At 41.4% G+C, this 24,895-nt stretch overlaps 1 protein-coding gene across 8 annotated transcripts in view; it reads left to right on the top strand.

Annotated features, from left to right (window-relative positions):
* Nucleotides 1–24,895, top strand: part of CTNND1 (catenin delta 1) — a 53,712-nt gene that overhangs the window by 8,888 nt on the left and 19,929 nt on the right. For 5 of the 8 annotated variants that reach the window (XM_064492311.1, XM_010994330.3, XM_010994329.3 and 2 more), the window contains exons 2-12: nt 11,587–11,702; nt 12,916–13,205; nt 15,214–15,285; nt 16,028–16,180; nt 16,537–17,072; nt 20,219–20,682; nt 21,755–21,938; nt 22,852–22,969; nt 23,444–23,597; nt 24,051–24,068; nt 24,543–24,611. In XM_064492311.1, coding sequence (XP_064348381.1) covers nt 13,011–13,205; nt 15,214–15,285; nt 16,028–16,180; nt 16,537–17,072; nt 20,219–20,682; nt 21,755–21,938; nt 22,852–22,969; nt 23,444–23,597; nt 24,051–24,068; nt 24,543–24,611 — 1,963 coding nt within the window. In that variant the 5' untranslated portion in view covers nt 11,587–11,702; nt 12,916–13,010. The remainder of the gene's footprint in view (nt 1–11,586; nt 11,703–12,915; nt 13,206–15,213; nt 15,286–16,027; nt 16,181–16,536; nt 17,073–20,218; nt 20,683–21,754; nt 21,939–22,851; nt 22,970–23,443; nt 23,598–24,050; nt 24,069–24,542; nt 24,612–24,895) is intronic. The other 3 variants (XM_010994327.3, XM_010994326.3, XM_010994331.3) reach the window with 3 other exon arrangements.

The following is a 24,895-nucleotide window of genomic DNA, read 5'->3' as shown; positions in this document are numbered from 1 at the left end:
TCAACATTTATGGATGCTTGTAGTTGTTCTGAGTTTGTCTTTCAGTGCCATTCTTTTTTCCTAAGTCTTTAGTGACATACTTCCTTGTGGAAATGTTTCTCTTTATGCTTCTTCCTCTTTTTTTTTTTTTTTTTTTTTTTGGTGGAGGTACTGGGAATTAAACCCAGGACCTCGTGCATGCTAAGCATGCACTCTGCCACTGAGCTGTACCCATTCCTCTATGCTTCTTCTGAAAACATCTTGCTACTCACTTGCTCTCACTTAACGCAGAAGTTAAAGTGACTTGCGTGGATAAATGTCAGAGGTAACACTGAATCCAGAGTTTCTGTTTATTTCTGTTGTCAACTGGGCTAAAGTTATCTAGGGTCTTGAATGCTAGAGTTAGGGCTTTGGACTTCTTTTGGGGTGAAATGTGGAACCAATCTTTGAAAATGTGGCACAGCTCTTTGTTCCTTGTAGAAAACTTAAACTAAGTTATTTGAAAAATAATCGGATTGTCCAGTCTGCAGTGTAAATAGGGATATCCTCCAGTGTAGCAACTCAGGATTCCAAAGAAGTGAGACCATTCTTCCTTTTAGATTCTGAGTCTAGAAAATAGGATTTAGATTTATGTCATTCCAGCCATCTTTATATTTAAATCCATGTTTTCAGAGAGCCTCTAATCCAGACTGAATAATGATCTGAGTTGTCTGGTGAAAACAGTAAAGCAGGTCCAAATAATGTATTATAATGAGTGCCCTTTGGGGAGAGGAATGTGGTAGTCAGAGGGTTGTCAGGGATAGGCCAGTACAGTGGTTCCCACCAGCTGACTAACAGAATCACTTTGAGGGCTTTTCAGAAACATAAATTCTGAGGCATTCCCTGCAGAGCTTGAGGTATGGCGGATGGAGAGGTAGATTTGGGAGGTTGTATTAAAAAAAAAACAACACACAAAACAAACTTCCAGGTGATTTGATCACAGGTTTGAGGACCACAAAACCTAGACATTTAAGCTACATACCTATGTCATTTCTCAGATGGGTGATTATTTAAATAGTATGAGAAGCAGAGAAGAATAGTTCATGGTGGTAGACATGGTAAGTTTGAAATTTTCTACCTCTGTATCCTGTATTGTTTTGGAATTACACATGTCATTGCCTGATTAGGGGATTATGCCAGCACTTAGTTTGGAATGTAGGACTTGCTTCTTAGGGGAAGGGAAACTTTTAGACCCTATCTCCATTTCCCCTCTCCATTTTGAAATTGTGGAACAAATTCAAGAGAGGATGTTAGCATTGAAACTCAGCTGGACAATTTGTTTAAAACTCAACAGGAAGGGCCAATGTTACTTCCCGTCTGAAAAGGAAGTGCTGGCTTCCTTCCCTTACTCCTTGGCTAAGGCTGGTCAACTTAGAATATGGGTGGGGGAGGGCTGATCATGTTAATACTTTAACTGGCTACCCAGGCCTTGGGAAATTGGATTACTGTCAATGTTCAAAGTGCATAATTTTTGCTCCCTTCTCAGCTGTGTGGGCTCGTGTCTCCTTGACCTTAAGTGATAGCCCTGTACTAGGTTTGTTGCAGTCCAGGAAGCCTTCCAATCTCTTAGACATTATTTGACATTTAACTCTATACTGAAAATAGATTGAGGAGTTGTAGAGAAGAAACTGAAATCCATTTGACACTGAGGAGTAGGTTGTGGAAAGGAGAATATAATCAGGCAGAAAGGAGTAGATGACAAAAGTTTCTTATTTTTAAATTGAGCCAAGAAAGCATTCCTTCTGAGAGGGGCCAGTTGGCATTCTTCCTGCTATTTTAGTCCTGGCTTCTCCTTCCTACTGGCCAGTCAATTGTATTAAGTGTTTGATGTGAGTTTGAACTGTGGTCTCTGGGAGTGGGGGAAGGGAGAGTGGTGGAAACAGCTGGTGCCTTCATCAAGCTATCTCAATTATGCTTCTTTTCAGGGTGTTTAGCGGTGGGGGGGTGGTAGAGGAATTGGATGTGTGTTAGCAGAGTCCCAGCAACTCTCAGTAGTGGGATTGGATTCTTGGGCACTCTTAATGCTATGTGGGATGTTGGCTAGTTGGAATGTAGCAAAACCTTTCCCAATCACATTCTTTTCTCAGCCTCCCCTCCCTTCAATCGTCAGCTTTGGGCCTGATTTGGAAAGAAAGGGATATGTGGGAAGTTAGATAGTAAAACAGATTCATACTTTTACAATCGTTGAATGTTCAGCTTAAGTCTTGGGCTCTTCCATTGATTTTCTCCTTATCCATTTTTTATTCCTTTGGTTGAGTTTTCTAAATATGTCTGCAAACAGCCAGAGATACAATTAGAACCAGGACGTCTGGTGAAATCATACTGAATTGCGATCAGTTGGCTCTACTGGTCTCCTTTCCTCCCTCACACCATGGGCTGACTGTATTTCGGAATCAGCACGCATACGAAATAGACACAGATGATTGATTCGTTCTTGCAGGCAGCACGCATTCAATGATCTGCTCAATTTGAGACAGAGAGCCTGTCAAGCTTCCATTTGGAGCAGCAGCATTGATATGGGTGTGTCTAGTTCTCTGTCTGGGGTGTGTCTTTTATAACCCTCTTTTTTTTTTTTTTTTAAAAGAAGTATCTCAGAAAACTGTCCTATTAGACTCTTCTATTTTTTACCTGCTTTTGGTATAACCGTGTCACACAGTAGTACTTAGTTGACTGATTTATTTGGTCTAGGCTATGGATGACGGAGAATTGGATAAGAATACTAACAACTGTAACTAATTTTTAAAGTTATTCTTGAGTGAAAAAAGGAGTCAGTGCTAGGTAAACTTTTGTGTGTGTGTATGCTTCAGTGATAGAGTTTACAGTGGCTAGGCCCTGCTGTTAAATTCTGTTCTAAAACATAGTGTTGCTAAATATTCTTTTTCTTCTATCCTGCCCTAGAACAGCTGACTATTGTGTATATACCTGCCCCAACTCCTTTCACCTGGTCATATCATATCCAGATACTGACTAATTCCTTCTAAGTGTGCTGTTTTAGACTTAGCTCTTTTTGCCCCATCATGTATGGTCTAAATCAGGCTTCTGCCCAGAGTACTTCTAGCAGATCCAAGAAGGGGAAAGAAGTCGAGGAGAAAAGATAAGAAATGATAGCATATTAGTAGTTAGTTGTCTGGAATGTCCCTCTGGTTGGAGAACTCTGTGTTGGGCCTTGTGCTTTGCTTTATGCAAAGGGAATTGAGCTCTGGGGGCAAAGGGTGTTACTTTTTTGGATTTCAAGAATTTCTGGCTAATGGAGCTTGACTTCTATTTGCGTCTTTGCTTCTGGGGTTTAGGGCTAACATCCACTGAGCTTGTACAAGATAATAGAAGAATGTATCATTTATCCCATTCTTGGTATCAGCTGAAGACACTTATTAGGAAGGGGGGGCTTTCTTTTCTGATGAAGTTCCGAATCTATAGCCCCTGACCCACTCCATGGAGAATAGTGAGCAGAAAAAGCTGAGTTTGCTGTCTTGCCCTTTTTGCTGCAAGGGTTACTGTTCAGTTCCTAGTGGGGCTCCTTTCATTCCCTAGGGAAGTCGAGAACTTTGCTCCCAGCACCTGCTAGTGCCTATCCTGCCTCTTTGTAGGGTGGAGTCTGCTGCCTTTGTTCTCTGCCGGGCCTCTTAGGAATCAACTTTTTGCTTGTGGGGAAAGTAGTTCGAAAGACTTAGAAAACAGTAGAAGTTGGTGATAGAGAACGTGAGGGAGGATGTGCCCTAAAGTAGTTCTCCTGGTGCGAATATTCCATTGACTGAATTCAGGTTGGGGATCAGATTGCTATGATGAAGCTTTCTATGGGATGTATCACATGTAGCTGAGTATAATAGCAGTAGCTTTAAAATCCCCAGTGTAAAGTGAAGAAACTAGTCAAATAGGAGTCTTTAAAATCCTCTCTTCCACTCTGAACCCTTAGATCCTTACGCAGTATCTTTCTGCTGATTCTTAAAGGCCTGAGCTTTGTCCCATGTAGTGTTGGCTTGGGGCAGGGAGGAGGGTTGTTTTCCCCGAACATGATAAGGAACTGAGCAGGGCAGAGTGGGAGCTCTGGCTGGTGATTGGTAGACAGGATGCCCTGGAATGCGGTTGGCTTGCAGCCCAGAATCCAGCACTTTGTATTTGTTTGTTTCTGGGAGACTGTGGTCTGGTGCTACTGTGACAGGAAGTGAGAAAGCTGGGAGTGGGGGAACGGAGAGGGGCAATGTCTTTGTGGTTCTCCTGTGAAATCTCTTTGTCTCTGGGGAGCAGCCCTGCTTTAGGGCTCTACTGAGAAGAGAGCAACCTTTGTGTGTCTAATGGGTCTCAGAGCATCTAGCTACTCGGAGGGATTAGGGAGTGTGAATTCTGGTCTTTTGCGTCTTAGCACTTGAGTTATATAAATGGCCTCGATCTTCTAGCATTGGGGATCTCACTGACTTTTATGTGTGCTACTATTATTTATAGATCTCTAGGATTTAATTAAGAAAGGAATGTTGAAAGGAGATAGATGATTATTTATATAATATTTATTCACTGTATATATTGCAGATACCCTGCTGGGTCTGAAAGGGACAGAGAAACAGGCAATGCTGAGGCCCTACATTTTAGATCTCATCCTTCCAATTGACACTTAACTACGAACAGAGCTGGAGAAAACTACCCATTTTTAATTTCAGTATTGAGAGGTACTGGTAATTCTGTTTGCACTTAACTAGGAATTGGTAGTTTCCTAGGATTTTTTCCCTCTCTGTCTAGACTGAAATAGTACCTGTAGCACTTTGTTTTCCTCTTCCTCCGTTTTCCCTCTTGTTTTGTGTTTTCCTTGCCCTCCATTCCAGCTGTGAAACAGGCATCTCTTCTCACTTTGTGGATTGGGTGGCTGAGTCCTCAACTTTTTGCCAAGCTGGCTAGTCCCTGAGCACACACACAGACCGGCCATTGATTGCCCAGGAGGACAGCTGCCCTAGAGGCAGATTGCTAACATACCGCTAGAACAATCCCTCCCCTCTATTCTGGTGCTGGCCTGCACTGTCTTCCCTGCTTCAAGTTCCTTCTCTTTCCCACCCCACCTCTGATCTCTGCTTTTGGTTTAGTGAGATGTCACATTGAAAATGAAAGTAGGGATATTTGTGATTAGATTTTCTTTCTTGAGGTGTTATTAGAGACTGTAGCAAGTAGCCAGATTTCTAGAGCGGGCCTTTCAGTGGAAAAGTAGGTGATTTTGTACAAAGTAGTACCACTTTTTTCCTTGCACCTTCCCTCCTGAGTTCTTGTTCTTTTTAAAATGGGAAATCTAAGGTAGATTGCAAGTTATTTTTCCCTTTCCCCAAAACTGAGTGAGTGAGGTCTTGTCTTTAAAATGAAGGTGAGACCCAACAGTCTGCATGTTTCCACCTCATCCTTTCTCACCTCCTTTCCCTCCTCGCCTCAAAGTTTACTTTTGGTCACCTTCTCTGTTGGAGTTAGATTGACTTTTAACCACAAGAAGCATAGAAAGTTCATACTTAACTGTGTCAAGGAGAAGGAACATGGACTTGGAGTAGAACAGATGTGCTTCCATCACTTACTAGTTATATGATGACCTTGGGCAGGATACTGAATACTTCTGAACAGTTTACTCAATAAAAGGGGCCAACCTTACCTCAGAAGTTATTGGGAAGATTATGTGTGATAATTTATAGGAGGAGATCAGTAATTAATAACTCACAACTTTTCTTCCCCTGTAAAGTCAGATTTTCTTCTTTCTTTTAGATAGGGAGAAACGTTTCCTTCAGCTATCTGCTCTGTAGCTGAAATAGGACCTTCATGCTTCTTTTGATTTCTTTATACTCATACCTTTGCTCTCTCTGTTGCTTGTCTTGAAAGGGAGGTGTACTCTAAACCTAATGTCTTGCTGCTCTTGTCAGGGCTCTGAGGAAGCTGGACTGTAAATATGACTCAATTACGTACTTTCAGCTTTTCCAAGTCATCTTCAAATGATGGGCAAAGAGATGGTGGGAATGCCAGAGGCAGGTTAGGGGGTTTGTTGAGAAGCTGCCACTTTAAACAAGGAATGTGAGCTCAAACAGTGGGTGACCTCTAGTAAACCTTAAGGTTAAGCTTTTTTTCCATGAATTTTGTTTTTTTTCCAAGCTTGGGTTAAGGAAGGGTGTAAAGTGTGTCTTTTATGACAAAAGAGTTAAACAATACCTTTCCATTTTGATTAGAGTTTTTCTCATTTCCCTTTATATACCTGACCTCCCTCTCTTTTTCCCTCCTTTTGTAGGAAGGAGAAAGGCATCTGGCCTCTCCCTTTCCTCCAGTCTGACACCTCCCTCTGTTTTTTGCCCCTCCCTCTTATCTTTGTTTCCTTATCGGCCTCACCCTAAAGCTCTCCTATCTCCTTATAAGGCTGGGTGAGGTGCCTTTGGCAGGGTTGCAACAGGGATTCAGGTAAGTAACATGGTGTGTCTCAGACTCTCAGGATTGAGAGAAAATTCCGTGTTAATCTGTCCAGTGGAGGTCCTTGGAGAGGCACGTGGTTAGTGGGGGAGGAGAAGGAGGCGGCCTGGCCTGAGAGATCAGAAGGACTTGTTAGACCAGTCCTGTGTGTGTGTGTGTGTCATACGCGCTCCAGAGAGAAGCAGGTTTTGTTTCTTTCCATACCCTTTCAGTCCTGGGCCCCTCACTACCTGAAAGCCACACCCTTCCTTTGCTTCAAAGCCAGTCCAGCATTTAGCCATTTTAGTATACTATGGATTGAGGGGTTCTCATAATATTTGGGAGGGGAAAAGAAAGCAAGAAAAATGTTCCTTCTAGTTTCTGAATTCAGGGTAAAGATGGTGGAGGTTTTTTTTCTTTCTTTCTTTCTTTTAAAGTCACAGTAAAAACTTTAAATCCTGGGGAATGGGGGTATAGCTCAGTGGTAGGGCTCTTGCTTAGCACGCATGAGGTCCTGAGATCAATCCCCAATACTTCCATTAATCAAATAAATAAATAAATAAAACCCCCCAAAACTTTAACTCCTGACAGGTAACTAGGACATCTAAGGTGTCCTGTTGAGATTGCCAGCTCAACCTCCTTTTAACAAGGAGTATTAAAAAACAAAAAATCTTATATGTATTTGTTTTCCTTTTATTTCTGAAACTCCAGTCAGGTAGAATGTATCACTTTTTCCTAAGAGGAGAGTGATTTGCCAGAGACTCCCTAAATTCATCAGAGAGATTCATGGTGGACACAAATCCAGTCTTTCCTTGTCAAAGTGAAACTCTTCAGTCAGCCTTTTGGGTTCTCTGAAGTAGAGAAGCTGGGTGTAGATTAAAGCAGATCCACAGAGAGGCCCAGAAACTGCTAAACACCTAAGACAAGGCCATTTCCAGAATATCAGTTTTGTAATTCCTGAGAAGTGCTCAGTTGACATGAGATTGTAAAGTGAACAGAGTCCTTGTCCTCTTTCTCTCTTTTTACAAATCATATCCAAAGGTTTGGGGTTAGTATGGGATGAGCCTTTCCAGTGAGGCAGATATACTAGAATTGTTCTGACTGAGCTTTGAATTGGTCTAAGCTTTGGATGGGGGAACATCAAAGTAGTGGGTGGGGTACTTAGACTTTGGACTTAAGTACAAGCACTCTGTGATAAGAAGCCATAGAAAAACTATTGGCAAAATATATTCCTTTTGATTTAAAAATAAAATGGCAATTGTGTGGTTGAACAGGACTGATTGCTTTGAATTTGGGGGTAAATGCCAGTTAAGGCAAATAAATGCCTTTTAGGTGTCTGGAAGAGCTACCTTTCTTGGTTTGAATGTTATGTAATACAGTTCTGTAGTGTTGTAGGTGCTATATTTTATTGATTAGTATTCTTCAGTAGAAGGCTCAGCGTGCTTTTTAAAAAAGCTGTTTGAAATCCCTAGGATGATATAGAAGAGGGGTTTTGCTCATCATTGTTTTTAGAGAGAGGGCATAACTTTATGACATTGGATTTGATTTCATATGAATAAATAGAAAGAAAAGAGGAGAGCTGCCTTTGGGGCTGGTTACAGAAGATAAAATTTCTTTCTTAAGAATCCAAAGACCATTTTTTGGGGCTTAGAGTTCTCTACCTCAAGACAAATAATTTTTTCTCTTTCTGCAGAGGCATGTCTTTGAGTATACTTTATGTGAATTGCATGGAGGTAGGAGAGAGGTTCAGAGTCACCCAGCCTATAGTTTTACATATATTAGCCCATTAAAGCTAAACTTTGAAAAGTAATAAAAAGTAAAGCTTACAGAGGTTATAACTTCTCCAAGATCTCACTGCTATTTTTTTGGCAGAGCCAGGACTTGAACTCCAAGTCTGGAGTTTTGTTTGGTTTTTCCCTTTAAGAAAGTATAGGATTCCTATAGTTTACAGGACTACTGTGAGTGGGAGAGGGGAGCATGTGGAGACATGTGGTATATTCAACAGCCCTACCAACACCAAAAACTCTAGTCCCTTGTGTTAACAGCTATTTGTAGTAGTATTTGTATTAGTAACAATATTAATAGCTTTCTGTGTGTCAAGACATTTTCTAAGTGCTTTATGTGGATTGTCTCATTTAGTCTCGATAACCACCCTGTGTTTTATTTCCACCATTTTACAGAAAAGAAACCTGAGGTTTCTAGGGATCAAGTGGTATTTTGTCCAAAGTCTTACAGCTAAGAAGCAATGGACCTGCGATGTGAATGCAGTCTTTCCGAAGCCTGTATTCTTAACCTCTAAGAATCATAATTCCAAGTTATATTTCTACAGCCAGTTTACAGTAGGATGAATCATTCTGGGGACTGTGCTATTGGGAAGTGTTTTTTTGGTCCTGTTACCTGGTTGGCATTGTCCAACTGTTTGGTTTTTCTGGGTATTTGATTTCATTTAAGTTCTTTTGGTTTGGAATTCTTGCAAAATAGACTGAGTATTTGCTGTTTTCATTGCTTGAATGTGGGAGCCTTACTGCAGACTCATAGGTCTTGCTTGCTAAGAGTAAAATCAGTTTTTCTCAGAATGTCTGGTCTCAGGGGAATAGCAAGATTCACTTGTTCACTTTGCCTCCCCACCTCCCCTTCAGAATTCCTTAATGATCTTTTTATAGTGAGAGCATGTGTAATCCATTGAAAATATTGCGGCGACCTGTAAAGATGTTGGCCTGGAGTCTTAAGGCTTTCCTGACTCTTAACTACTAAAATCAGTTAATAGTTTGCATATTTTGGTCTATAGCATAATTTTTCAATGATGTGTATGTATGGCATGGAGAAGGCTCTCAAGTCTCTGAGTTGTGAGGTGGTGTACTATCGTTTGCCTAACCGCTTCATTCATATGTGCCTAACTGCCACATATGCTTTCTTTTTCCTCCCATTTATTTCTTCCACTTGTATCATATATATAGACATAATGGATAACCTTTTAACCTAAAGATAAACAGAAACCCTTTCCCATTTTCCTGTGATGTTTGGGAAGAAAGCTCTTAAGAGTTGTAGGAGAAGGGGGCTGGACCATCCATCTTAAAATGTACTTGTTTTTTTGGACTTAACAGCATGCAGTAGAAAGAGAATACAGACTCTGGAAAGGCAAAGATCTAGGTTTAAGTTCAGAATTTGCTATTAACTGAAGACCTTGGGTAATTTCTTCACCTACAGACTGTTTTCTCATTTGCAGTAAAACTTCCTTAGAGTTGTTGTAAAGATTGCCAGGATAATAAATGTAAAACATTCAGTAATTGTTAATTCTTTTCACCTTCCCTTTCTCCTTGGTAATAAACTGCTAAGGCCTCAAATAGTGAATTGAGAGCTCATTATAGCAGATGTGTAATTCTGTGATGACTGCCAGGCATTAGAAAAGCACCCTGTGTCCCTGAAACACTAGTCTAAGTGGGACCTCCTAGTAAATAGTATTGGAGTAGGGAAACCAGCTCATCCACTTCTTAGAACTCAGTTGTGCTCTTGATCCGGTTAATTTCATCTGCTAGTTCACAAAATAGTTTTGGGCTGAGGCATTATCATTAAGTAATATAATTGGAAGATAGAAACTAACTCCTGAAACAACTTAATACCTCACATTTGTATAACATACCTTATCTTACCTGATCCTCACAGCAACTCTGAGTTAGACTGGGCTGGTGGTATTGGCATCTTACAGATGAGAACGTGATGGTGACTTACTGTCACTGGCTAGTGGCAGAGCCAGGACTAGAACTGGCCTTCTGAGTCCTAGTCTATCCTACACAGCTCTGCTTCTGTCCTCTTTGAGGCAGAAAATCTCCCCCCATGCTTTTAGGCCTAGGAATCTGATCTTCTCTTCTTAACTGTTCTGCTTTCTCCAAATTAGAGTCAGGTGGTTAGCTTTTAAAGCCATGAAGATGGGGGAAACTAAGGACTTTCCAGATATTGCTTCCTGACATAGAGTCCTGGGTAGAGTCCCTATTACCCCTCCTAACTCGTTGTATTGTATTAAAGTTGTGGGGGCAAAAAGTGGCTATTTATGGCAGGGTGACAATTTCTCTGTGCAGCAGGGAGTGTTGTCAGTGTATGCCCCATAGTAGTGGTAGTTTGGGCTTTTATGAGCAAAGAAGATTATAGGGTGGAGACTGCCGGAGTGGTAACTGCAGTTCAGCTTTGTTGAAACGCAGAACTGGAAGAATCTCTTGAGCAGAGTCCTCTTGGTATAGGAGGTTCTTAGGTCATTGTACATAGTGGATAAGGGCAAGTGCTAAAATGAAGCAAAGAAGATGAAAAGGGAGCAACATTAAAAAAAAATAAGGCTACTTACTAAGACCTTTGAGTGGCCTGTGGAATGTAGAGTAGGAATATGAGAAAGCAACAGTGGGCTTTGGACTTAAAGGAAGAACAGGAGTTGAAAAATGATTGTGGGAGCCCAGCTCTGGATAGGAGTAATTTAGAGAAAGGCTACCACAGTCATGGATTTAGGGACTGGATCCACTGGAAGGAGTCTCAGTGATGCAGAATTAATCAAGCAGTTTATTGGTCACCTGTTAATCAGTTCCTCTGGGTACTCTTGAATGCTGTGTACACTCTAAAGCAAACAGGCCCAAGCATTTGTGCTTGGTGGGACTCTGGGGAGCGTGGGAAAGAGAACTGAAGCAAAAGACTCAGCCTAGGCTAGTCCCCACATGTCTTCCCCACTGCGACTATTGCATTGGTTTCTCAATGTCTTTGTGGGCATGCTGGTACTGGGCTTTGAGGTTTCTGCCTTAGGGGTGGGAAGGAGGGGGAAGGGCATTCCAAAAGTGATTCCCCCACCCCCCACCCACTTTGCTTGCTGAGAACAAGGGGTAAATGACTTTTTATCCATATTATAACCTGCTCCTGGTTCTCTACAGAAGTATAAGTAGAGGATCTCTGATATGATAGTAGAATCCAGGTTTTAGTGAAAACTACATCCAAGGTCCAGGTATTTGAAAACAGCAAAGTCCAAAGGGCATTTGTCACATTAAGCAATTCTAAGTCATATTTTAAATTGCTCCCTTCCATTCCCAGATTGTTTTTTTTCCCCAATACCTGCCCTTAGTCCTCTTATTTTTTTTAATGTATTAGGTGTATTTTATTTTCCTCTCATTCCTATTTTTCCTCTAAATATTTCTACAGCTCTCTCCTTCCTGCTTCCTCCTTGCTGTGGTGGCTGGGATGCTTCTCCCATGATTTTTTGAATCTAGACTGGGCTGTTCTCTGTGTTAAACCAATCAATTACGACCTCTTAACAGGTGTGTATGTAAATATGTTTATTAAGAATAAAATTTTTTAAGTGCCTTTTTTTTTTTCTGAGGGGTTGATAAGAGGGTGGGGAGTAAGAGGGGATTTATTCTAAAACCTGCTTTTCAATACGGTGTATCTTGAACTGCCCACAAAGTCTCTCATAGCCAACTTGTAAGAGAAAAACTTCAAGTCTAATGGTTACTAGCCAACTTGCAGTTTATATAATAGGGCATGGGGAACTCTTCATTTCTGTATAACTATCATTTATTGTGTAAACATATAAACCCTCCATAAATACTTGGATATTTACCCTGAGTTGGAATAAATAAAGATGTAAAAATACAGTCTGTATAGAGCTTTCTGCAGGATAACAGAGATGTTGGAAGTTCCAGCCATTGACTGTCTGGAGGTTAGAATATGAACTACTTTAAGGGATAACTTCATAGTTTGAGCCTAATGCTCCTTTTCCGACTCTGCAAAGGGGTGTGAAGATCAATGATAATGGTGCCTTTTAAACACAGACTTTTTTGCTTTCTTGTCTCCATTAGCCAAGGCACATGTTTTGCCCTCAATAGTAGAATAGTTTTGAAAAGTAGAAAGGGTTTTTTATAAACGTATCAAATATGAGGGTCTTAGTTTTGTTTTCTGCCTTTGATGGTGGAAAGTTTTTTTTTTTTTTTTTAAACTACTTCCATTGCTTACTGGCATTTTAATTTAGCATATTCATTTAGTATATTTTGCCACCACTGCAGCATTTTCAGTGTTCAGATTTAGGAGAGGTTGAGTAAGATTTGTACTGCCCCCTATCTCTAGAGGTGGCTTGTCGCTACAGGACAGTGAGTGCTTATCTATACTGTGGAGTTACAGTTTTCACTGAGTTGATGCTAGCAAATATTTCCAGGGAAAAATAATCTAATTTTAATCTAATGTCATGACTACAGGCTTTAGCCACATTCTCCCTCTCCTACCAACAGTGTAGAGACTTGAATCTGGTTGTACCTTTCTTTTCAATAGTTATTTATGGTTGGGTATTAAAGAGGGTGGTGGGCAAAGGATCGTGCTTGAGCAGACACTGGTGATGGGCTCCCAGGCTTGGTGGTGGCTCTCTTTCTGCACTGCAGTAAAACCACAAGAGGGTATCTTTGGCTCTGGGGTTAATAATTCATCTGTCTTCTCTGACCTGTGACCTTTTCTCTCCTCTCTCTTACCTTTTCCCGGTAGTGTGAAGTGAGGGGGGCCTTTTCCCTCCTTCCTCCTCCCTCTGTGATCCACCTTCCTTTTTACCCTGCCCTGCGGCGGCTCTGCCCCTTACCTTCATGGACGACTCAGAGGTGGAGTCGACCGCCAGCATCTTGGCCTCTGTGAAGGAACAAGAGGCCCAGTTTGAGAAGCTGACCCGGGCGCTGGAGGAGGAACGGCGCCACGTCTCGGCGCAGCTGGAACGCGTCCGGGTCTCACCACAAGATGCCAACCCACTCATGGCCAACGGCACCCTCACCCGCCGGCATCAGGTAACCCCTCTCTCCATCAGACCTGCAGGTAGGACTTTGGCATGGTCGTAGAGAGGCAGTCATCCTTGGGAAACTACTGTCCTTGTGGTGATGGACTGTCTAGTACCCATGCTTCATGATAGCCTTTGCAGGGGTGATAAATACTGATTAAGAGATAGGGAATGTTGGCTGCTGTGCGGAGTTGGGAGGACTTATCTCTGGAATCCATTTGACTTCCTGTTTGCTGGAGTGGGGTTTCTGGGTTGGGATGCAGTTCTAGTAATGGTAGATCATATAATTTGGAGCTGTACTTAAGTTACTTCTGTTTTTTTCTGTCTTCCCTTACCCACTTTGGTATCAAAAATTCAGGAAATTAAATGCCTACTGCTTAGTGATTGGGGATGTTGGGCATCTTGTATTCTCAATCTCCCTCAGGGAACAGTCTGCTCAGAAGATGTGGCAGTGTCCATAAATTGTATATTCCTGCTCCATACTCTTTTTGTTGGCTGTGTATATTATGTCTTGGAGGAAGGGGTCATTGTTGACTCTGTTGGTTAGAGTTGGAGAGGGAGCATCATGCTGCTGTTTTACTCAGATAACCACAGGAGCCAGTGGTCTCTGGGTTGGCTGACTCTATGATGTGACTTGGGAGAGTTGGTGTTAGAAATGAGAAGTATCTTGTGTTTCCTATGGTTTCTCTAGTCTGACTTTGCTGTGATGTAATCTGTCTGAGGTTTGTGTGTATATGTGTGTGTGTGTGTGTGTGTATGTGTGTGTGTGTGTTTATGTGTGTGTGTGGTAGGCATTGCCTGATACAGATCTCTTGTGGGAACTTAGAACAGTGTTCATGCTCTAGTAGTGCTTTTCATTGATTACTTATTTATTTTTTAAGACAGAGAAGGTCCTTTATGCTGAGGAACATGTTGAGTGAGAGGACATAATTCCAATTGGGGATGATCAGGAATTTGGAAGCAGTGTGTTTGCAATGTTCCTAGAATTTTTTTAGGAACAAGAATAGAGAGTTAAGGTTGAGAGGTATGTATTGAAAAGGAGAGCAGGACTGCTCAGCCTTGGAGGTGGTGGGGAATTCCAGGATTTAGTGCACGGATTCTCTGCCTCTTTCTCTTTTATTTTTAACTTTTGCTCAGCAATGAAACCACACCCTTCCTTCTTCCTGAGAGTAATGTTTAACTTCCTTTCCCTACAGCATTACACTCCCTATGTAATGGGAGTAGGGTGGGGGAAGAGTCTCCCAAGGTGGCTGGATCTTACTGTCTTCTATTTGAAGGGGAACAGTCAAATGTATTTTTATGTAGTATTATGTCATTAGATTATTTCCTGATGTTTAAGACAGAACAACTTAAGAGTGACATTTTCAAATGTGTTCTGTGGCTCTGGTAATTGGTGATGAAGACACTGAGATGTCTGTTTGCTTAAGGGGAGCTGAGATACTTTTCTTCCTACTTGGAAAGAGACTCATGTATCTTGCTTCTTTCTTTAAAAAGCTTCCTGGTATGGGAGTTTCCAGTGGTTGTAGATTGTGAAGATGCATGAAACAATAAAGAAGGCTTTTGGAAACGCCCCAACCTAGCCTTTCCGACTTTCCGTATGTTCTTATGGCTTTCCAAAAAGATTGTGTGTTGGAGAACTTACCTGAGTCTCTGCTATTTATTCAGCAAATAGGTTTTGAGTACCTATCATGTGCCAGGCACTGTTCAAGGCACTAGGGATACATCATTGAGCAAAACTAACCAAACACAAAAACCAAAAAAACCTCTGCCCCTCATAGCGTTTACGTTCTTATGTTCCAGAGACCCAGTCTGCCAGAGTTCGAGACCCAGTTCCAATTTTGAGGAAAGTGCTAAGTCTAAGGAGTGATGTGGTTCTTTTATGTGTACTGACAGAAGGACTCCAGGCCACAAATATCTTCTTGAAAGCCCTTTTCCTGTTTGGAAAAAAAGATCATTTGTGTTTCATAGAGCAAAAGAAGGCCACAAAATGAATTGTCTTCTTGTGGGCTGTGTTTCAGAACGGCCGGTTTGTGGGCGATGCTGACCTTGAGCGACAGAAATTTTCAGATCTAAAGCTCAACGGACCCCAGGTAATTGTTTTGGCCCAAGGTCTGGGTTGTTTATTCATATCTTTCTTACTTCCTCAGCCTATAAGTGAATATTGATGTCTTGCAAAGTGCCTGGCACATTGTAATCTCCCATTAATTAATTTCATTGAGGAAAATTTTTAAAGGGGAACTTCAAAGTATATATGTAGTTTTATTTTGGAATTAATTATAATGACCATTGACCCAGTATTTGATCCCTAATTTCTGCATCCTTATTCTAGAATGGGTGTGGTTCTACTTCATAGAAAACCTTACCTATAATCTGGCTGGTCTTGAGCCTTTGACATATCTGGAGAATAGCACAGAGCTAGGCAGAAGATGGCTCTTACTGGGATTTTCTGGTTCATCTTATAATTTCTTATTAGGTGAACTTTATTTTGAAGGATCACTGAGATGTAGATGCAGCTGCAGTTAATATAGTTCATATTCACTTAGATGACTAGTAGTACTGGGAAGTTAAATCTGCTGTCTCTGTCACTTGGGTATTGATGTAGCTATAGTTAACTCAGTTCATGTTTGTTAAATGACTAGAACTAGGAAATTATATCTTCTGCCCATTTGTACAAGTCTGGAAGTGGGGGCAGCCACCACTTTAAAAATCTTGGGGCCCAAAGAAGATGCATGAGGAATCTCTGTCTTCAGGGAGGCAGTGCCTCTCATTGGGATGGATTGTTAATATATATGGCTTAATAGTAGCTCTTTCTTTTTTCTCTTTTTCACATAGGATCACAGTCACCTCTTGTATAGCACCATTCCCAGGATGCAAGAGCCAGGGCAAATTGTGGAGACCTACACAGAGGAGGACCCTGAAGGAGCCATGTCTGTAGTCTCTGTGGAAACCTCGGATGATGGAACCACTCGGCGCACAGAGACCACAGTAAGATTAAGACTTGCATAAAGTCTGGGATGATGGAGCAGGTCTTCCTGTGGTCTCTGTTAAGGGGAGGGGTTAAGCATTTAATTAGGATGGATGAAGAGCCACTGATCTATAGTGAAGGCATAAAGAAAGTGATCTCTAGCTATACAGAGAAGATACAAGAGATAAGGAAAAATCTAGTGGAATGAGGAAGAGAGTCTGCAGTAGCTTCGCGTAGAGGCATAGTTACTACCAGCACAATTTTCCTGCCTGACAACTTCCTATAAGATGGAGAGAAGGGTAGATTGCATGGCATTTCTAGGTAAAATGAACTTAATTTGTTCACTTATTTTTCTTTTCTCTTTCCTTACTTCAAGGTCAAGAAAGTAGTGAAGACTGTGACAACGCGGACAGTTCAGCCAGTCCCTGTGGGACCAGATGGGCTGCCTGTGGATGCCTCATCAGTTTCTAATAACTATATCCAGACTCTGGGTCGTGACTTCCGCAAGAATGGCAATGGGGGGCCCGGTCCCTATGTGGGGCAAGCAGGCACTGCTACCCTTCCCAGGAACTTCCACTACCCTCCTGATGGATATGGCCGCCACTATGAAGATGGTTATCCAAGTGGCAGTGACAATTATGGCAGTCTGTCCCGGGTGACCCGCATTGAGGAACGGTATAGGCCCAGCATGGAAGGTTACCGGGCACCTAGTAGACAGGATGTCTACGGGCCGCAGCCCCAGGTTCGGGTAGGTGGGAGCAGCGTGGATCTGCACCGCTTTCATCCAGAGCCTTATGGGCTTGAGGATGACCAGCGTAGCATGGGCTACGATGACCTGGATTACGGCATGATGTCTGATTATGGCACTGCCCGTCGGACTGGGACACCCTCTGACCCTCGGCGACGCCTCAGGTAGGCAAGGAAAGGGTCTTTCCTAGATAGCAAAAAGGGGTAGCTCTTCCTTCTCCTGAGTGCTTTTTGGGATTAGAGATACTTTGGTCTCCTCCCCCTCTGCCTTTTTTTTGTGGAAGCCCATGCTGTTCTTCCCTTTTCTGATTTTACAAAGTATTGGCTTGCTTTTTTGTCTCCTTTTCATTATAAAAATCATATATTCTAATTATAGAAAACAACTTGTGATGGTTATTGGTCTGTGTCCTGAAGAGTGGCCTTTGCTCCTATGCCAGGAGTTTCTTTTATTTCTGCCTAAGATCTGATGCCCTTTTGGTGATATGGGAGTACCACAAGGGAGCCTGGTGTCTGAGGCTATGGAGTACTTGTGAATTTCTTCACCTTCTGGTTTGGTATTAAGAATGGGGTTGAGAGTTTTAGGCTTTCAGGGCCAGAATAGACAGTTAAGGGTACGTATAAGAACCCTCCCTGTGGTGGTTTTAATCTCAAGTTCAAAATAAACGTTAATCTCACAAAACCCCTGACCCTTTGTGTTTATTTAGGTTCTTATATTTGATTGTAAAAGTGATGGAGGTGGGGTGGCATCCTTAGAGGTTGGTACATTGTTGACACACTGAAAGGTCAGTAAGCAGCTGCCTCTTCCGACTTTATTGCTTATCCTTGGGGGTTCTTTGGTCATGTGAAAAAGAGAGTAATGATATTTGGACTGGTAGATGGTTTGCCTTGAGAAAATGCTTTAGAATGAGAGTTAGTAAACCTTTTCTGTAAAGGACTAGGTAGAACTATTTTAGGCTTTGCAGACAGTGTATCATTTTTGTTGTATGTGGTTATTCTTTTTACAACCTTTTAAAAATATAAAAGCCATTCTTAGTTCTGTACAGAAACAGGGTTGGCCTATGGGCTGCCAACATTAGAATAAATTAGAGACAGTGTTTTCCAGGCAAAGAGAAATAATAAGAATTAAGGGAGAAGATTTATGGATGTCTTAATGGTAAGGATATCCTGGCAGCTGTTGTTGAATTTCTGTATGAGGTCATGACTTTCTAAAGCAAATGCCTTAGTGCTCATTTTCCTCATATTAGGTGGCTTTGGTTAGTGAACTGGGCTGGGCCCAGGAGTAGAGGCCTCATTATCTAAGCCTGAGTCACTTACCTTTCAGGTATCTTTTGGACAGCAGATCCAACTCCCATGTGACTCACCTTTTATTCCTGGGGTGAGGGTAAGGGGGCACACCAGACCTCAGCTGGTGCAGCTTGGAGCAGTGGTAGATAATAGCTTTCACCAAAGGAGTCTGTCCAGGGTGTTGGCTCCTTCTGCTTGTTGACAAGTCTGCTTTTCCCGACTTCCTCATTAGTATAGTGATTGGATTTAGGTGCGTGCAGGTGGCCAGGTCATTCTGTTGTCCCTAGCTGTGGCAACTGACATAAAGAGAGGATTTGGGCTTGGTTCTTGGGTTTGTTCCAGGGTGGTTCTGAACTTGGAAACCTGCTTGACTAGCAAGAACATTTGCTGCTTCCTATTCCAGGCCGAGGAGAGCAATACGAGGTCAAACGAAAATAGTAAGGCAGAATGATTAGTAGAAAAACCACTGAACCAGAAGACCTTGGTTCTAGTTGTGCCTTTGCCACTAGCTGCGTAGCCTCAAGCAAGTCATTTAATCTTTCTGGGCACAGCTTTGTAAAACAAGGGAAAGAATGTCATGATCCACCTCTTGTAAAAATATCTCAAGTGACCAAAATCTTGGTTCTAGTAATTATTTTTGTACTTGCTTATATTGAAATAACAATAAAGGTGAGAACATGGCTCACTACAAAACTGAAAAGGAACTGCTGTTAACATTTTGGTGCATTTCCTTTGTGTTCTTTTTCCTATACATGTAAATATACTCTGACTTTATTTTTCCCATACTAAAATGGAATCTTACGTAACACACAGTTTAGTAGCCCACTTAAAAAACTTAGCTATATATCCTGTTTGTTTTGTTTAAATAATATTAAAAAATAGTGATTTTTACTAAATGCATTGTCTACCTGAATCACTGTTGACAGCTATGAGGCAGCCCCTTTGCTCAGGTTAATAACCTTGAGGGTTTGGTGACAGTGGGAGTGGTTTTGTGGAACATACAACGGGCTTATTTGGAGAGTTCCACACAATGGATTCTCCTCTCCTGTGGGAGCCACAGAGTGAGATGAGCTCACAGATAATGGGTCTCTTCCTTCCTGGTGGTTATGAATAAATAATAGTGTGACAGACTCACCCTCTAGTGGTTGTTGGTAGTATTGAAATAGGGAGAAATATCTCCGGTTAGACTTTATTCTTTACCTTCAATTGCTTCGTTTCTATTCCTTTTCTGAGTGCCTGGGTATCCCAAATGTGATGGTGGCCAGTAATGTCTATTTTGACAGAATTGGAAGTACTGTCTTTAGAAATGGGAGGCTAGAAATCTTACCTCCTATACATTTGTTGAGTAGCAGAGATGATCTTGGGATGAACTGTGCAGATGAATGTTCAAGCTCATCAATACCAAAAGCTAGGTCCTCATGAGGTAGCAAGAAATCCTATACTGCTTATACTATTATTACTTCCTTTTTTATAATTTCCAAAATAGGGTAAGGAGAGGCTTAAATATGAAGTGTTTCAAGGGTCTTATCCCATCAGCTATTTCCTGTGTGTGTAAATGCCTCATTTCCCCTTTAGCAAAGGCCTTATGAGAGCTGTTCTCAGACTTTGTTTGCTGATTTCTGTGGTGTTGAGTCAGTTGCTTTCATTAACTCTGCTGTCTGAAGGTTATTTCCATCTCTATCTATCTGGAGAAGTTAATAGCTGTAAGGCATCATTCAAATGCTAAGCAGTCAGGATTTGGTTCTTTTTTGTGATTAACTATCTAAATAGCTTGTTACCCCTCCAAGCTAGTAAACTTCACAGAAAAAAATGGTTTTAATCTAATTGCAGATGCCTTTAAAATTACAACCTTATATCATTAAGAAAAATTGATCAGTATATCCTTTATGCAAAGGAGAAATAAGATCTAGTGTACTAGAGCTGGGATTACTCCTTCCTTGAAGATGAGGGGCAATGGGAGCTCTCCAGGAAACCAGACTTTGACAACTTAATGTATTCCTTTTTTTCTTGGTTCTTCCACATTGCAGGAGCTATGAAGACATGATTGGTGAGGAGGTGCCATCAGACCAGTACTATTGGGCTCCTTTGGCCCAGCATGAACGGGGAAGTTTAGCAAGCTTGGATAGCTTGCGCAAGGGAGGACCTCCACCCCCTAATTGGAGACAGCCAGAGCTGCCGGAGGTTATAGCCATGCTAGGATTCCGCTTGGATGCTGTCAAGTCCAATGCAGCTGCATACCTGCAACACTTGTGCTACCGCAATGACAAGGTGAAGACTGATGTCCGGAAGCTCAAGGGCATCCCAATACTGGTGGGACTATTAGACCACCCCAAAAAGGAAGTGCACCTTGGAGCCTGTGGAGCTCTCAAGAATATCTCTTTTGGGCGTGACCAGGATAACAAGATTGCTATAAAAAACTGTGATGGTGTTCCTGCCCTTGTGCGATTACTCCGAAAGGCTCGAGATATGGACCTCACTGAAGTTATTACTGGTGAGTTCTGGGCCCAAGGGAAACTGCCAGGTTAGGGTCAGTGTTATCCCTAGAGATACTGAGAGCTAGAAGGATTGCTAGTCCTTTGACTTTTGGTTAAAGGCTGTAAACTGGTGGCTTTTGGGTCAAGTCCATCTCACAGATTTGGATCATGAAAGATTTTCAAAAATTTAAAGCATTATTTGCTAATGTTTTAAATGCTGATTTCACCTAAAATTCCAGATTTTTGCCTTCTGTTTAAAATGTGCAAGAACAGGTTACAATGGATCTGTTTTACTACCTGGCTGTAGTTGGTCTGAGTTGATTGGGGCATGTGCTTTGCAGTTTGCAATAATCTCCAATTTGTTGTCTCTGACTAACTACTGCCATATAGGAAATTGTCTCCCAAACATTGAAGCTGAGTGTCAGTTGCTGCTTATTCACATTCTTGTAATTTCTTTTAAACATCTGCTTGTCCTCACTCACCTGCTTAGAACATGCTGACATTTTAGCTTGTGGTCCTTGCTTTAGAAGTGTTTTTCAGATTGTGGGTTGTGATCCATCAGTGTGTATTGAACACAACTTTGTGGAACACAAGAGAAAGAAAGAAAAAGAAGTAGTGTAGACCATTAGTTCTCAAGTAGGGGTGATGTTTCCCGCAGAGGACCTTCAGAGGTCTGAAGATATTTTTGGTTGTCATAACTCAGGGAGGTGGGGAGGGAGTGCTGTTGGCATCTAACGAGTAAAGGCTAGAGATATGCTAAACATCTAACAATGGAAAGGACAGCTCGCCCAAAATGTCAGTGGTGCTGAGATTGAGAAACTCTTGTGTAGGTAAGCCCAGAGAGTATTGCTTACCTAGAGTATACTCTTGTTTTATGAAACCTTATTTTTATGATTATATATGTTTGTATTGAGCCATAATATAAAATATATTTCTTATTGTGAGTCACAAACAAAAGCCTGAATGTCTTTACAGGTATTTGATCATTGGGGAAGACTGAGAAATGATGGAATAGGAGATTTTCTTTCGCATTCTTCATATGTATTGTCTTGGGTTCTGGAGAGCTATCTGATGAGTTGTCTCTTCCAGGAACCTTGTGGAATCTCTCATCCCATGACTCAATCAAAATGGAGATTGTGGACCATGCACTGCATGCCTTGACAGATGAAGTGATCATTCCACATTCTGGTTGGGAGCGGGAACCTAATGAGGATTGTAAGCCACGCCATATTGAGTGGGAATCTGTACTCACCAACACAGCTGGCTGCCTCAGGTAACAGAAGGACTTTGAGAGTATGAAGATGGAATTAAAAAAATTTTTTTTAATTGAAATGTAGTTACAATGTTAGTTTCAGGTGAAGATGGAATTTTTGAGGACTAACTTAAATTTCTTTTAAAAAAAAGTTTAAATTTCTTAGCCTGTCATTCAGCCTCCATTCCTGTCTGTATCACATATCATGACTCCAACCTGTCTTATTACCTTTGTCACTGCTCTCTTGCATGCTATGTATGTCTGCGATGTCGGTTTACTTCCTGTTCCCCACACGTCTTAACTCACTTGTGTGCTGCTTTGACTTTGTTCATATGATTTGGTAAACAGTTGTTCAGTACCTACCACGTATAAGGCAGTTGTTTAGTCCTGGACTTGCATGTGTCTGTGTCCTGCCTTCAATTATTTGTATTTCAAGTCAGGCTACAGTAAATGCAACAAAGGGAATATAGAATACTAGAAGGATAGAATGAGGAAGAGCTCTTCTGTCTGCAGTACCTTTCTTGCTTATTTATCTTCTGAGGCTAAACTCAAGTGCTTTTATTTCATGAAAGTTTTCCTGATTTCTTTTTCTTATCTCCTATAAATGTGCAGTATATTCTTTCTCTCTTTGGAATATACCCCTGTGTACTGTGCCCCATTCTTCATTTGTACTTCCATACAAGAAGTATTTTTTTCTACCTTAAATTATTGTTTTTATTTATACACCCTCCTGCCCCCAGACTGGTTATAAATGTCCTGAAAGTAGGAATTGTTTTACTCAACTTTATCTCAGCTCCAGTACCTTCCTTATAACAAGTACTCATTATTTGTCATAGTGAAGATAAAAAGTATTAAGGAGGCTTTTAGATGTTAAGGATATTAAGAGAGGACTTCTGGATTTTAGTCATCTTGAAGCCTCTCCTTTTCCTCTCAGGAATGTCAGCTCAGAGAGGAGTGAAGCTCGCCGGAAACTTCGGGAATGTGATGGTTTGGTGGATGCTCTCATTTTCATTGTTCAGGCTGTGATTGGACAGAAAGATTCAGACAGCAAGGTAAGTTAATGGGTGAGTGAATTCCATTCACAGTAACCATGAAGTACCCATAGTGCAGACCTATCATCTCAGGCTTTCAAATAACATTATATACCTGTACCCCCACCTACTCCTTAAAGTGGGTGTTTACCTTAAAAGAAAACTGTTTCCTTTAGAATTTCCTTCACCTGTGTAATATATTTTAAAGCTGTTTAGCCATACTTCCAAGATAGTAAATTTTTTTCTAATTAGGAAAAAGAGTGACCCGAAGTTTTGTGTTATACGTCAAATGTTAGAAGAAACCCTCTATTAGCCTGAAGCTACAAGAATTTTTAGACACTTGGGGTACTTAAGAGGCATTGTGAGAGATGATGGATTAGGTTATGCTTTTGAGGATCAGTGTTTTAAAACTTGAATTATGGAAACCTATACTTACTGGGAAATCACTATAGTCATTCTCTTCTCTTACTGAGACTTTTATCTTGTGATCCCAAGCTTGTGGAGAACTGTGTTTGCCTCCTTCGGAACTTGTCATATCAAGTTCACCGGGAAATCCCACAGGCAGAACGTTACCAAGAGGCACCTCCCAGTGTTGCCAATAATACTGGGCCACATGCTGCCAGTTGCTTTGGGGCCAAGAAGGGCAAAGGTGAGTCTTGGTTCCTTGTTCTTTACTCCTTAACGTAGGATGAGGAGAGGAAGGAACATTTAGCTTTGGGTACAAAATACTTGGTGAGCAGTGCAGAAATCTGCCTAGTCAAGGATGTCTTTTTGCTCTGCTGCTGCTTCCCCTGTGTCTTGTGCTTCATTCACGGTGGTGGTGATGGTGATGGTGATGATGATGATGATGATGGTGGTGGTGGTGATGGTGGTGGTGGTGGTGGTGGTGGTATTGGTATTGGTACCAGTGATTGGACAGTGAAGGCTGAGAACTCAACTAATCTGGAGCCTTCTCCCCCATTCCTCCTTTGTGTTTCCTGTGTTTTTCTTTTCCTCTCTGCTTTCCTGCTTATTTGCTCATGATCCTGTTGACATCTTTCTCTCGCATTTTTCTTTCTTCATTTCTCTTCTCTGCTTTCCACCTTGGGTGATGCACTGGAAGATGAGTGGTTCTCCAGAGGTGAGTGGAATCTTTTAAGGCGCTTATTTACTTCTAATTTGCATGTTTCGGTTTTAGCTTCCATGGTATTTCCTTGCCTAACCCTTCCCTGTGGATGCATGTAGGAAAATTCAGTTGAGGAAGACCATTGAAACAAGTTTAGCTCTTCTGAGCTAATGGCTCATGGCATGCTATTTCTGGGCAGCAGCCCTAGTTATCAAAACTCAAGATAATAGCAGTGATAGTGGTTATACTCACCTTACCCATCTGCTGCCTGTTTTCTGTTCTTGTTTCTGCATAGCCTCCTGCTGAGACAAGCTGGGGACCTTGGTTTTGGTTTTTTTTTTTTTTTTTTTTTCCCTATGTTTTGTGTTTTTGTCCTTCTTAATGCGTTTCTGATCCAAAGATTCTGACTGAAGAATAAAAGAAATATACCAGGTGGACTCTTTCCTTTCTTAAACTTTTTACTCCTTTCCCCTTTTTTAATTTCCAAAGGGAAAAAACCCACAGAGGATCCAGCAAATGATACAGTGGATTTCCCTAAAAGAACTAGTCCTGCTCGAGGTAAGTTATCTTTTTCTTCTTAGACTCCATGGGTCTCATAAACATAGTCCACAGACTAAGTACTTGGCAGCCTGACAGGGTATACAGTATGTTCACTGTTTTGTCTTTTCTGACTTATGGATTTGATGTGATGATGAAAGTATTTGGAAACTATAATTTTATAGCAGTAACTTATAAAGGACTGCTTGTTTTGGCAGCTATTCAGATTACTTGAGGATACGGTAAGGTCTTGATGGTAATCTAGACCAGGAGCTTAGGGACTACCCTAAGTAGCCACTATTTCA

This window comes from Camelus dromedarius, chromosome 12 (genome assembly GCF_036321535.1).
Source record: "Camelus dromedarius isolate mCamDro1 chromosome 12, mCamDro1.pat, whole genome shotgun sequence".
In the NCBI taxonomy this organism is placed as follows: Eukaryota; Metazoa; Chordata; class Mammalia; order Artiodactyla; family Camelidae; genus Camelus; species Camelus dromedarius.
Note: the sequence above shows the minus strand (reverse complement) of the source record. Positions and strands in the feature narration are given on the sequence as shown.